The 14,336-nt window shown below is 29.8% G+C and overlaps 1 protein-coding gene across 1 annotated transcript; it reads left to right on the plus strand.

Moving 5' to 3' along the window:
* Nucleotides 1–1,702: 1,702 nt before the first annotated feature.
* On the plus strand, nucleotides 1,703–13,239 carry LOC124827921 (truncated basic helix-loop-helix protein A-like). Its single transcript, XM_047301108.2, has 8 exons — nucleotides 1,703–2,360; nucleotides 2,545–2,799; nucleotides 4,974–5,070; nucleotides 5,675–5,689; nucleotides 5,850–5,906; nucleotides 6,002–6,527; nucleotides 11,954–12,495; nucleotides 12,595–13,239. Exons 1-8 carry the CDS (start codon nucleotides 2,257–2,259, stop codon nucleotides 12,988–12,990), a joined length of 1,992 nt encoding a protein of 663 aa, XP_047157064.1. The 5' UTR covers nucleotides 1,703–2,256; the 3' UTR covers nucleotides 12,991–13,239.
* The last annotated feature ends 1,097 nt before the right edge of the window (nucleotides 13,240–14,336 follow it).

Raw genomic sequence — 14,336 nt, forward strand, 5'->3', positions numbered from 1 at the left:
TATTAAACATTGATCAAACACTCAGAAGATATAAATTCTCGTTATTGAGTGAATAGACTCGAGTGACATACTTTTATATTTTCTTCCCATGCAATCAAGTGAGGAAATTTCACTCAAGAAATATATTTTTTTAATTCATTGTCAGTTCAAGAATTAAATATAATAATTAATGGTATAATATCATATATGTTAATGTGAATGATTATGTATTGTATACAATTGTTATGTGATTCAGATGAAATTATATAGTTATGTTATTTAATGATTGTATGTACTAGATATAGATTCTTACGTTTCTGCATGCGGCTATGTGCGTGTATATATTTATGTGATGGATGCGTCGTTATCAAACCAAACCCCCCTTTAATTTTGAAATAGAGTTAAAATTTTCTTTTCTCAAATCAAAACTTTATGTTCCTATCAATATTTTATTTCGTGTATTTTTATGCTAATAATGTATATATTTTTCTCTTAATATTGTATGCACTTAGTTGTCTAGCTTTCAAATAAAGGAAATTTAAGGAATATTTGCAGGTTTCTTGGCTCTCCATTCTTGTTATGAAGCCTTTACTTTTTCTTACATAGCTTTTAAATTTATAATTATTGCCATTTTTTAAAATTAAAACATTCAGAAACAAATATTAGTCACAAATTATTTAGAATTAATTAATCATGGTATAACATAATAGCGTAATGCAAAGAGGCAGTTAGACCAATGAATTTTTTAAAATTAAACTTGTGTTTATTATGGAAAAAAGATGACTAATTGATTGTACAGTAGCATCAAAATTTAGATAAGATATTCTATGATACTCAATATCACACTAGTACAGTCAACGGAAACGACAACGATTATTTTCTTCCATAGACAACAGTTTTAGAATTGAAACATATACATACGAAGCAAAAAGTCTACCTCTTTTTGTCTCGGTTGGGGATTGAGACAAAAGAAATAAGATTTTGCCTCGGTTCAAAAATAACCGAGACAGTAGGGTTTTACCACTTCTTTTTAAAGAACTTTTCGTCTCGATTTTCTTTTGAACCGAGAGAGTATTTTATTATCCCAATGAAAAGTAAACTTCATCAATCACACCAAACTTGAACGGAACTTAAACGAAACTTGAAGGGAACTTGAACGGAACTTAAAGCTGTTTTTTTTTCTCTTAAAGAAGTACAAGGTTAACATTTGATGTTAGAAGATTCCATAATTTCAATTTGCATATTCCACATGTGCATCACGAAACAAAGATAAAATTTTCCAATTTAATAGCATTTTTTATTGTTTCCGAAAAAAAAATATTATCAACAAATATTTGTTTAATTCATAGGAAAATAAATTGTCCATGTAAAAATGTTATTAACAGATAACGTAGTTAAGGTCCTAGTCTCGCCTTATTTTATAATATAAGTAAAATAAATTTAAAATTTTATATCGTATGACCTTGTGGTTGTGACTAGAATTTAGTGGGCTGACATAATCCTCATGTTTTTTTCATGATACGCCGGTGCTTAATTTCCACGCATCTATTTCAATTTTCATTTTTATTTCATGATAACCATTGTTGTTAGTATTTGTTACACACATGATTCCTTTCTATCTGTCTTTTACTCATCAAGTATATATACCCAAATACATTTTAGAAAATCATTTTCTTTTCCTTGTCACTAACAAAATCTTGAAGGCTCTCCAAAACAAACACAACTAACAAACCAGCAGGCACCCTCAAACCACATAGCTAGCTACCACTGTCTGGTAGACCAACCAGTCAAAACCATACACTTTCTTCAGTTTCAAAACCCTATTTCTCTCTCTATCTCTCTCTTTCTGATCATTAACCAACAAACGTTCCTAGATCTTCTCCTTACAGAGATTTGGTAATTCTTGGATCGCCCGCATATCCACCTCAAAGTCATACACCTTTTTAAACATCTCTTTCTCTCCAATACGCAAACCACACATCCATCTGCAGGTCTATACTTAATTTCTTGACCTTCTCTTCTCTTTTCAGAACTCCCTTTACCTTATTTTCTCCCTTCCTTTCACTCCCAATAAATTAAACCTTTGATTTTCCGCTCAGATCCACGCAAAACAATCTTTTTTTCATTGCCTATTAACTTCTCATCAAAACCAAGAACCCTTTTCTTTTTCCTTTTTCTCACCTTTTTCCCACTTTTGGCTATGTTTTTTCAAGCAAACTAGACATGGTTCCAGAGAAGTAACCAAAAGCCTTCTGTTCCGAAACCCTGTTAGGAACAATGGCTGCACCACTAGGCAATAAACTCCAAAGCATGTTGCAGGCTGCGGTGCAATCTGTTCACTGGACTTATAGCCTCTTCTGGCAACTTTGCCCACAACAAGTGTACGTCGTTATTAATTCACTTTATCCACACTAATTGTCCCATATCATATATAATCACCAATACTCTTCTAATTAATGTTTCTCACTCTCTCTAACCGACACATGTATGTGTGTGTAACTAGTGTGACACTAAATCATAACAAGTTAGTTTTAAGGTCATTTGTTATATGTTATGTTGATTTAGGATTCTGGTTTGGGGTGATGGGTACTACAATGGGGCAATCAAGACTAGGAAGACGGTGCAACCAATGGAGGTGAGTGCTGAGGAGGCATCTCTCCAAAGAAGCCAGCAACTTCGAGAACTCTATGAATCACTGTCCGCCGGAGAGACAAATCCGCCAACTCGACGGCCTTGCGCCGCCTTGTCGCCAGAGGACTTAACAGAATCAGAATGGTTCTATTTGATGTGTGTCTCATTCTCCTTTCCTCCTGGTGTTGGGTAAGTCATGTTGCATTATTTGCAATAAAGCTTTCTTTATGTCTTTACATAGAAATCTAATCTAACTTTTACTTTATCAGTTCTTTAAGACTCTTTTTAATAATGTTGAACTATATTTGATGTGGTGAATTTTATTATCTGATAGGCCATTTTCTAGATATGTATAGTTTCGGTTCAAAATTTGAGTTAATTATTACCTTTTGAAGATAAGTGGAACGGTAGCTTTTGTAAAGGGTGAGGAGAAGTATTATAATGTCCCTTAGTAAAAGAGAAAGGGAGAGACTAGCTACTGTGACTTGTGAATTTAAATGCAACGATAGCAGCTGCAAAAATTTAATAACTTTCCATTTGTGCTAACTTAGCTTTTCAAACAAGTGCCTTCCTTACTTTGTTTAGAGAAAATTAAAGATGTTAAATCATTTTCTCATAAAGAGGTCATGCTAAAGGTTATCAATGAAGTATCAATGCGATTTCCCTCACTTGGAAGTGCATTTTGGTGAGGCATGAAGACTGGCCCAGAGGCTTCTGTGAGTGTAGTTTAAATGCAATCTGAGTAGCTTCGAATTTATGAAGTGTCAGTAAAAGATATATATATACACAGACTGAAAAGAAAATGCTATAATATATATAACAAGCGTTCTTTGATTCCCTCTCTAATATTTACATATATTTGATAAAATTTACAATAAGATTATCAAGAACTATTGAATAAGTTGTAAAACTGGTGTCACTTGAAGAATAATTAATTACACATTTGAGTGGACGAAGAAGTGTTTATTGAAAATATTGTATTAGAGAGAAGTTGGTGAAAAAGATATATTAATTTAGTGCAGATTCTATAGTGAAAGGAATTTGATATCTTGTGTGGAAATAGAGAAGAGACGGTAAAACTTGTGCAATTATCACTTATTTGTTGGAAAGTGTTTCGCGTATGGTATCATTTGTCTCTAAGTACCAAAAGGTGGTTGAGGGGCTTTATTTCTTCTTCCTATTCGAAGGTTTCTCAGATTCTGCTTTCAGGAGTAAATGAAACACAGTTAGATTACGTAAATTTGTCAAACTGACAGCATTGATATTGAGAGTTGTGTTAGAATGTGTTGGGGAATATATTCGGAGCATTCTGTCAAAAAAGAATTTGCTGAGCTGGTCAATATTTAGTTGCGCATTATATGCTTGAATAGGACTGCTGCTAGAGGGAATTGCCTATTTTGAGAAACCAGACAAATTAAAGCGTTCAAATTTAAAGCGATCTAGCTGCAAAAAAATTCCACTGTAGCTACCATCCTCATTTGGAACTTTTTGCAATCACACCTTCATCTTCCTTTTCTTCTCCCTCCTCCGGGATCAAACTTTTTCCACCATCATATTTTCATTATGGAAAAATAATTTACTATAGGAATCCGTGTTTCAATGCTAGATCTTTTCTCTATAGCTTCCTATAGTTTCTCCTAAATTGCTAATACCATTTTCCCTTCCATCAAAACGATTTATAACATCAATTGGTCCCTATATAACAGATGGATGCATGCTCCTATCAAATGTTGCACCATGCTATTTACTTCTCAATTATATAACAGATAGGATGTGAATTTAGGCTGGTCTACTTTCACACACTCAAAGCTATGATCCCTTTGGTTTTGTATATATTCTGTAGGACAGGCTATGGTGGGGAGAGGACAAATAAAAAGTTTATTAGAGCTGAGTGGAGCAGGACTATATTAGGAATCTAATAATAATGCACTAATTTTAATGTGGGATTTAGATTATTTCATGTTAGAAAGAAACATGACAATGTTGTTGTTATAAGACAGAAAGATATAAAATTAAATTAAGGAGATATGTGTAAATAATTGTAGATCTTTCTATATATAACTGTTCTTGTATCTTTCTCTATTATGTGGGACATTATTATGTTTGCTTTTAACATATCAGGATCTTCATCTGTCTGTATGAAGCAAATCATTGTTTTTGACGATTGTTTAGATTCTCTACAATTCTGGGAATTTTAGTTACATATACATTGAATTCTCTTTAATAAAAGAGTGTTAAGGGGTAAAAGTTCACAATATTTCTAACATGTAATAATTTAAGTATATGGAATTTGAGAGAAAAATTATTATTCTTTTAATTTATTTTCTTTGCATTTGACACATATTACTGAACTGCGCTATAAGGTTGCCTGGAAAGGCATATGCTAGGAGGCAGCATGTTTGGCTCACTGGTGCAAACGAGGTGGACAGCAAAACATTTTCACGAGCTATTCTAGCCAAGGTGCTTCTTTTATATACCAAACAAATCACATAATATTTCAAGACAAATGCTATTAAAAGTAGAAAGTATCCAAAGAAAAGAGTTTTTTAATTACATTAAAAAATATAAAAATTACTACTTTATTATAAAGTATATTAAATTAATATTTAATCAATTTCCTTAAACATTATAACATTACTTTTTCTTAACTAAGGGAAAAACTTTCCATTTTTTTCTGTGGGATCAATGAAATGAAGGGCAAATATAAGATTGGAAAGCTAACAATGAGGATGAAAATGCAGAATTTAAACGGGTCAAGTTAGCTTGACACTTTCAATTTTCTTTTACACTCAACTTATAATTTCATAAATTATTATTTTATTATAATTCTATATTTTTACATATTTTTATTATGTCAATATAATATTTTATTATAAAAACCAATTTATGAAGTCAACGTAGAATCAAAAGGAGTGTCAAAAGAATATTTTTCTTTTTGGATATAAAGAAAGTTACACAAGTTGCTTTTGCTTTTGAATTTATTGAATGACATGAAGGGTGATTCATAATTTACTAACTTGTGTTTTCCTCTGGTTTCTGGTTGCAAACTTTTCCACAATCATAGAGTGCTCGAATACAGGTAACCCTCCTTTTTTATTGTTTTTTTCTCATTCTGCGTTCCTCACGCGTACAAAATCCATAAAAGTCGAATACAAAAAAGAATAAGAGGAAAATTAAAGTGAATAATAATATATAAATATAATATTAAATATGATGAATTTGTCTTTTGTAACATACAGACAGTGGTGTGCATTCCTTTATTGGACGGCGTCGTTGAGTTTGGTACAACGGATAAGGTAACCAACCTGCACTCCCTCCTAACGTACCAATCACTCTTAACGCAACAACCTTTTCACTTGTATATGTTCATGTTTTTCTCTTTTTTGCTTAGATTCAAGAAGACCTTAACTTCATCCACCACGTGAAGACATTCTTCGCAGAACACCACCACCCTCTGCCGCCCAAGCCCGCCCTGTCCGAGCACTCAACCTCCAACCCCATCTCCTCTTCCGACCACATCCCCGCCGTCATGTACACTGTCGCAGACCCACCCGCAGCCGATCCCTCCCTAAACGATGAGATGGACGAAGATGAAGAGGAAGAGGATGAGGAGGAGGAGGAAGAAGAGGAGGAGGGGGCGGAGTCCGCCTCTGAGGACGAGACCCGAGACCGCATTGCTCGCCGGGTCACGACGCCGGAGATGGAGGACGTGACGAGGGCGGAGCCCAGCGAGCTGATGCAGCTGGAGTTGCCGGAGGATATCCGGGTGGGATCTCCGAACGACGGATCGAACAACTTGGACTCGGACTTCCACTTGCTGGCGGTGAGTCAAGGAGGGAACGCGGCGGGGCAGGCCGAGTCGAGCGTGAGATGGGGCCCGAGTGAAGAGGCATTACAAGTTCAACTACCAGCTTCAGGTAAACTGGTAGTTATTTAGTTATGCAGAAACACCCATCCATGCATACATGTGAATGATAAACTGATAACAACAGGTTTCGTATAGCATTACAACTGCCACTGCATCTTACCAAACATTCAACACTTAGAATACATGGACCACGTTAGGTAGGTCACTAAGAAGAATTTATTAATTAGTTAGTGAAGATTAATTTTCAAATGAGTTATTATTAATTAAATAAGTGTCACTAATCTAGAGCTAGGGCATGTGGTCCTTATCCTAATAGATCAGTTGTGAGGAGCGTTTGGTGAGGGTCCTCAGCAAAAGTCTAAACCACGAAATTGGTTTTTAATGCAGAGCCATGAAAGGAGGTATCCCACACTGTATATGTACGTAAACAAACACCATTATCCGCATGCAAATATATCATAATAAAGACCCCTGTCCATCTACACACTATAAAACGAACATATGACTGCGACAGCAGAAAGAAAACCGAAAGTTTATGCATAGTCCAAAAAAAAAAGACAAAAATAGTTTTCGGTGCATTAAAAGTATATAAAACTGCTAACCAGTACCATGATTAAAAGTTACGTTTTATTCAAAATATTATTAGAGCAATTTCTTATTATTAATAAACCATTATAATTATCATTATTTTTCTTCTATATCTCCCTCGATTACATTATTTTATGACTAGTTAACTATCAGTACGATATATATAACAGAATAGACAGTAGTCGAATAAAAATACAATAAGAACTAATTATATTAAATGCCTGGTGTACAAAGTATAACAATAAAAGATGTTGATAATAATGATAACCAAGACACCCACATTAATGATAATAATAATAAATATGCTATGAATGACAATAACAATAATGAATGTAATAACATAAAAAAATATTGAAAATAAGGTAGTATATTGATAATTATAAAAAGTAAACTAATAATGAGTAACACGTGATTTTATGATTATTATTTTTATTATTATTATTTAATATAAATATATAGTCGTTTATATATATATATATATATATATATATAGTAATGGTTTGAGAGTCTTCTGTAGAGCCTTGTTTTAACTTAAAATCACCTACCGACGGGGAAAAATGATCAGTGAAAATTGAATGAATGATTAGAAAAGAAAATATGAAACAAATAAATTTAAAAGTATTTTATTTGAAGAGATGAAATGAATAAAATCTCAAAAATAAATAAAAAAAACTGAGTAAATTTTATGATTTCTGAAATTATTTTTCAATGTGTCACCAAGTAAAATTTCATTATTTTCTATTCTTTTAATTTCTTTTCAAACCAACACCAATCATAAAGTGGTTGCGGGCAAAGAGGAACTAAATCACTGTTTAATGATTAGATATGTTATTTTAAAGATAAGCATTGTGTGGATGAAAAATCTTCAAAACTCAATGAGATACCACAGCATTGGACATGTTTGGAAGATAAATCCAAAACATTATAGATGTTAATGTCAACAAGAACACATCAAAATAAGTCAGAAATGTGGAGAATATTCTTTCTTCCCCTTGTTTTAGGTAGAAAACCCAACAACATATATATGTAAGCTTTTGGCGTGTCACTGTTTCAAAGTACTCCAAAATCCAAGACTGAAATGAAAATAAAATGTACTTTTCACAACAAACAAATTACAAGTCCTTGAATTTTAAATAAACTTTTTCTTAGACTTAGTTATGTACACATCTTCAAGATAGTGAACATAAATGGACAACACATATTATCTACTTTAATATATATCAATGGTACTATAAATTAGTAAAATTAAAATTATTAAATAACATATGTGCTAGGACAGGTCGACACACTATATTATTTTTAATGAGTTGAAATTTAATATTTATATTAATTTTAACTATATATATTTAAAATAAAAGTTTTTTTTAATTTAAAGTGAGTTTCATCCTGTATAATTACACTTCTAATTTTTTAAACTTAATTTTTTTTCTCCTTCTAACATATATACAATATAATATTATAAATAAAGTAAAACAAAATATAATTCATATAAGAAAAAATATCCATGGACACTAAAAGCATGTATTGATGTCTAATATACACTTAGAGATAATAAAAATGATAAATTTATAGGTTATAAGAAGGGAGATAGGAAGAAAAATTATGTGATAGATAAAATTAAGACATTCATATGTCATTGCTTTTTATTAATTATGTTTTTTACTTATCAAGTTAAAATTTAATTGCTGTTCTAATTTTTATTATTTATATTAATTATATTATAATCTTAATAAATTTTCATTACAAAGAGAAAACTGAAGTTTGAGAAAATAGTTTGAATATAAAACTTGAAGAGTGTTATTTAAAACTGAGGATGAGAAAAATAAAATAATATTACATAGACTAAAGATTATATTGGAATTAAGATGTAAATATTAAAAAGGAATTCCCTGTGTATTGTTATAAACTATTAATATATTTTAGTTTTAATATATTTTTCAGTACATAGAGAAAAAATGGAGTGTGAAAAGAAATTATATATCAATTAGATGATTAATTTTAGCCGTTGTTTGAAAGAGAAGGTGTAGTAGAAGAAAATATATAAAGTGGTGTTACATGAATAAGAAGTATACTGAAAAGTAAAAATATTTTTCATATATTATCATAAATTATAAATTTCATATAAAATTTTATATCAATTAGTTATAAATAGTGGTATTTCAATATTTTTAATTACAAACATATTATCATTAATATTTTTATGGTTTTTTTATTTCATTATATCATTTATCCTACATTTTTCTCTACCACTTTTTTTCTCTACCATTTTATCCATGGTTTTTGTAGATGGCAGTTTTTAATTAATATAAACTCGAATTTTATTTATTCTTCAACATTTACATTTATTCTAAGCACTTTAAAGTCACATCTCCATCCTTCTTATCTTTCAAAATATCTATCATCTTTATTATTATTATTAATTTGTTAACTCTCAAATTATTTATTATTTTTTAATTTAAATATGATTTTTTTAGTTCATGTGAAAGTATTTTCTTATTAAATATCTAATGCTTTCTAATTGTCCTGTTTAATACTTTCGTATAAATCAAGATTATTTTAATGTAATATTTTCAATTAATATGAATATTATTTTTAGATTCTTAATTTTATTAAATAAAAATATATTCTCTATTAAGATAAATAAAATAATTACTTTTTTCAATTTTTTAAATAATTTAATTTTAACATTATATGTTCATCACAAATAATTACAATTTACTTAGACGTTTCTAATTTTTTTATTGATAATTTAAAATTTTGAAAGATTATAAAATAATTTACTTTCTAGTTTCATAACATGAAATTTATCTCTAAAAATAAAAGTAATAAATATGCTTTATATTTATAGAATTATCAATTATAATATATTTAAATGATATTTATGTATAAAAATTATCATTATTTTTTCATTACATAACATAAAACTAATATAAAATTATTTTATTCATAATATATTTATACCCTTTTGTCACTTATCAATTTTAACATATAAAATGATATTATATATATATATATATATATATATATATATATATATATATATATATATATATATATATATATATATGATGAATCATATGTAATAATTTTTCTTTAAATATTGACAAATTAAAAATTTATTATAATTTTATTATAAAATAATAATTATATTTCATAATATCTTAAAAATACATAAGTGATTATCTTGTTTATAAAAAAATGTTAAATATATTATTTGATTGAATAAGGTATTAAAAGTAATATGATTATTTTAATTAATATTTTTATATTTGTTTGCCACATTTAATATATGTTAATAAGTACAAAAAATAAAACAATAACAAACTTCAAAGACTAAAATGTGATGAAAAGTTTATACAAATTAAAATAAGAAAATATAGTGTGGAAAATGCAATAATCTTAATTTTATTTTCTTTATCTTGATTATATTAATATTTTCCATTTTTAACTTTAAATTTAATATATTTAGTAATAATATTTAAAACATATCTTAATTTTTGTAATGATTAAAAATACATGAAAATATATATTAACTAAAAACGTACTTAAACTCTTATTTTATACAGTATGGATTTAAAAAATAAAAAACAAATAGCCTAAAAATCAATTTGGTTGAAATGGGTAAATTAAAATAATTCTAAAATTATTATATTTTAGATATTTTAACCTAAAATGGTCAAATATATGAGGTAATTTCATAAAACTGTTTATTATTATTTTACTTACACATTTAATATCTTGACTTGCATTATTGCATATCTCTTTTATAATACCTATAAGAAAATAATTAAATACCAGCTAAATTTAGAGACAAAAATGATTAATTACTATATTTATTAAGTCAAATATTATTTTATAAACTAAAAATTATTAATAATAAAATAGTTTATATTGTGAATAAAAAATATAATTGATTTATGAATTAAGGGTTAAATTGATTTATAACATTAGCTATCAAAAAGTTTATATACTTATTATTTTTGGTTTTAAATTAGTCTCTAATTTTAAAGACTAATTTAAACATTAATTTCTTAATAGTTAAAACTTTAGTAACTAATATTAAAAATCAATTTAAACTATACAACACAAATTAACTATATTTTTTTATTTATAATAGATACTAATTTAAATATTAATAATTTTTAATTTATGAAATATAATCTTAAATAGTTAATATAATGATTAATTATTTTTTCTCTAAAATTAATTATAATTTAATAAGTTTTTTAATTATATTAATACTAACTTGTACTTTTTTTTTTACATTTTAACCTTCAAAACAAATAATAACTTATTAAGTGAGACATATTCGTATCTTAAATAAGACCTATATATGATACTTGATAAAGCATATTTTTATTTTGAAATAACAACCGAGACTGAATTTTGAGACTTATTTTTATGGAGAATGTCTCTTTAATAATTTTTTTTTGATAATTTTTTAATAACAATTTATGTGGTAGTTTGTGATTGACCCATTTTAAATATATAAATCAATAAAATAGTGATACATCTGTAAACAAATTATTAAAAAAAGTTATTAAAATATTATGCTGGTACTTTTATTTTTAATACATAGAGAGAGAATAGAACTTTAAGACTGGGAATGCGCACTGCGAAGTTGAGTTTTTTTTTTTTTACATATATATATATATATAATTTTTACTATATTTTTACTTTATACCAATTGAATCGTGATAATCACATTTCATTATTGGAAGGAAGACTTTGATCGGTTGAATAATCAATTTAGAGTTTGGGGATTCAATTTTAAATACGTGAACAAAAATAATACTAGTAAGAAAGTGTTAATAATTTAGTTATATTAATATAATTCTTAATTTTACACATAATTTCCATGTTTAAATATGTTCATGTATTTTGCAGCCCCTCATCTATTAGACGACTTGACCCAAGAGGACAATCACTACTCTGAAACCGTGTCCAACATTCTCCAAAACCAGTCTAGCCGGTGGCCCACATCGCCGACCTCCGTTGGCTACATCACATACTCCACGCATTCAGCTTTCACAAAGTGGAGCAGCCGCGCCAGCCACCTCTTCCATCCGGCAGTCGACGGCCCCAGCCAGTGGCTCCTCAAGTACATTCTCTTCACCGTCCCCTATCTCCATGCCAAGAACCCCGCCGACACCTCTCCCCAGACCGCCGCCGACCCCAAGCTGCGCGGCAAGGGAACGCCGCAGGACGAGCTGAGCGCCAACCACGTGCTCGCGGAGCGCCGCCGCCGCGAGAAGCTGAACGAGCGGTTCGTAATCCTGCGGTCACTGGTCCCCTTCGTCACCAAAATGGACAAGGCATCCATTCTGGGTGACACCATCGAGTATGTTAAGCAGCTGCGGCGGAAGATCCAGGAGCTTGAGGCGCGCAACCGGCACACTGAGGCGGAACACCGTTCCAAGCTCCCTGAGGTGATTTTAGATCCAAGAAACAACGACATTATCCGTATTATAACAAAGTTTATATATTTTGGTGACATGATTTGTTGATGTGTTAACAAATGTGGATAGGTAACGGTTCAAAGGACGAGCAGCAATTCGAGCAAGGAGCAGCAGAGGAGTGGGGTGACGGTGATGGAGAAGAGGAAGGTGAGGATCGTGGAAGGGGTGGCGGCGAAGGCGACGGCGGTGGAGGCTGAGACGGCAACATCAGTGCAAGTTTCGATCATTGAGAGCGACGCACTGTTGGAGATCGAGTGCGTCCACAGAGAAGGGTTGCTTCTTGATGTGATGCAGATGCTGAGGGAGGTGAGGATAGAGGTTATTGGGGTGCAGTCATCAATTAGCAATGGGGTGTTCATGGCGGAGCTGAGGGCTAAGGTGAAGGAACATGCGAACGGGAAGAAGGTGAGCATTGTGGAAGTGAAGAAGGCACTTAACCAAATCATTCCCCATCCTCTCCACTGAATACCACTCTTCTAATTTTTCATGCATTAACTTTATGGATTAACTGCTCTTTAATTTTTCTTGTAATATCTAATCACAATGGCTTAATGTGTATCTAAGATTGATTCAAGCCAAATGTGATCGTCTAGCTAGTCAATAAACCCATAAGCATTTTCAGAAACCCTCGTAACATAAACAATAGGAACCACTGCTCTCATTAGAGTTTTAGTCATCATTAATTAAACTAGTTCACATTATTTTGTGTGCTAATTATTTATCATCTAACAATCATGTAGGATATTATTTTATATACATTATATTTTTCTAAGAATATTCGCAATCAAGAAGTTCTTTCTTCCTCTACTACTCTACAAAACAACCACCTAATCCATATAGATCCATGCTTTGTTTCACAATATCATATACGATCATTGAATTCCTTTTACTTAAGTTTTCTGTAAGCTTTCTTTGTCCTTGATTGATTTCTTTTAATCTCTTGAAATATTCTGAATATGAAGATTATATTTTTTTTCGTTATGAATCTATAATTTTGATATATATTCTATGTAGCCTTACTAAAATTAATTTGTACCGTGTTTTATTTTTTATTATATATATTTTGGTCACTTTGTGTAAGTTGTTAATTAGTCAAGAAAGAAAGAAAAAAAGGGAGGTAATTCTAGTTGTGAGAACATGAGAAAACTCAAGAAATTTGTTAGAGATTATTCTAAGTACATCAAGATGTTGTGCTTCCGTTAAACTGGTATGATATAGATAACTTCGAGTAATTATATTTTATTTTCATTAGGATTGGATGTAATGTACTCAAATTGATGTAAAGTTCCTATGCAATTAAATTTCTATTCATTCATATGCTTTATCTTGTATTTTATGTTTATGATTTAAAAATTTCATACTTATGAATGTTTTTATTTACTAGAAAGTGAATTGAAACATGGACATGGATAAAGCAACCAAGAGAATTGATTCTAGGAATGGGTTCAACTCTTCTTGATCATTCTAAATATCTGAATTTAATGCAAATTGAATGTTAAATAAACTAAGAAATTAGTAATTTAGCGTATTGATTTAAAACTTGTTTAAGGGATTAAAACTTTTAAGCATATTATGAATGTTTGAATGGAATTGAGATAATTTGTACAATGTATTTGCATTATTTGACTTATGAAATCCAATCCTAATGAATTTTAATTCAATCACTTTACCAATTGTAGAAATTTTGATGTTTGCAACCTGTTTTAATTCAATATGATGTCAACAATGTTTTATATCCAAGTTGTAATTGTTGATTTAGCATAATTAGACAAACAAACACAAATTCTTTGGGAAACGATACTTGAAACTTT

This window comes from Vigna umbellata, chromosome 8 (genome assembly GCF_029865625.1).
Source record: "Vigna umbellata cultivar VRB3 chromosome 8, Vumbellata_1.0, whole genome shotgun sequence".
Lineage (NCBI taxonomy): Eukaryota > Viridiplantae > Streptophyta > Magnoliopsida > Fabales > Fabaceae > Vigna > Vigna umbellata.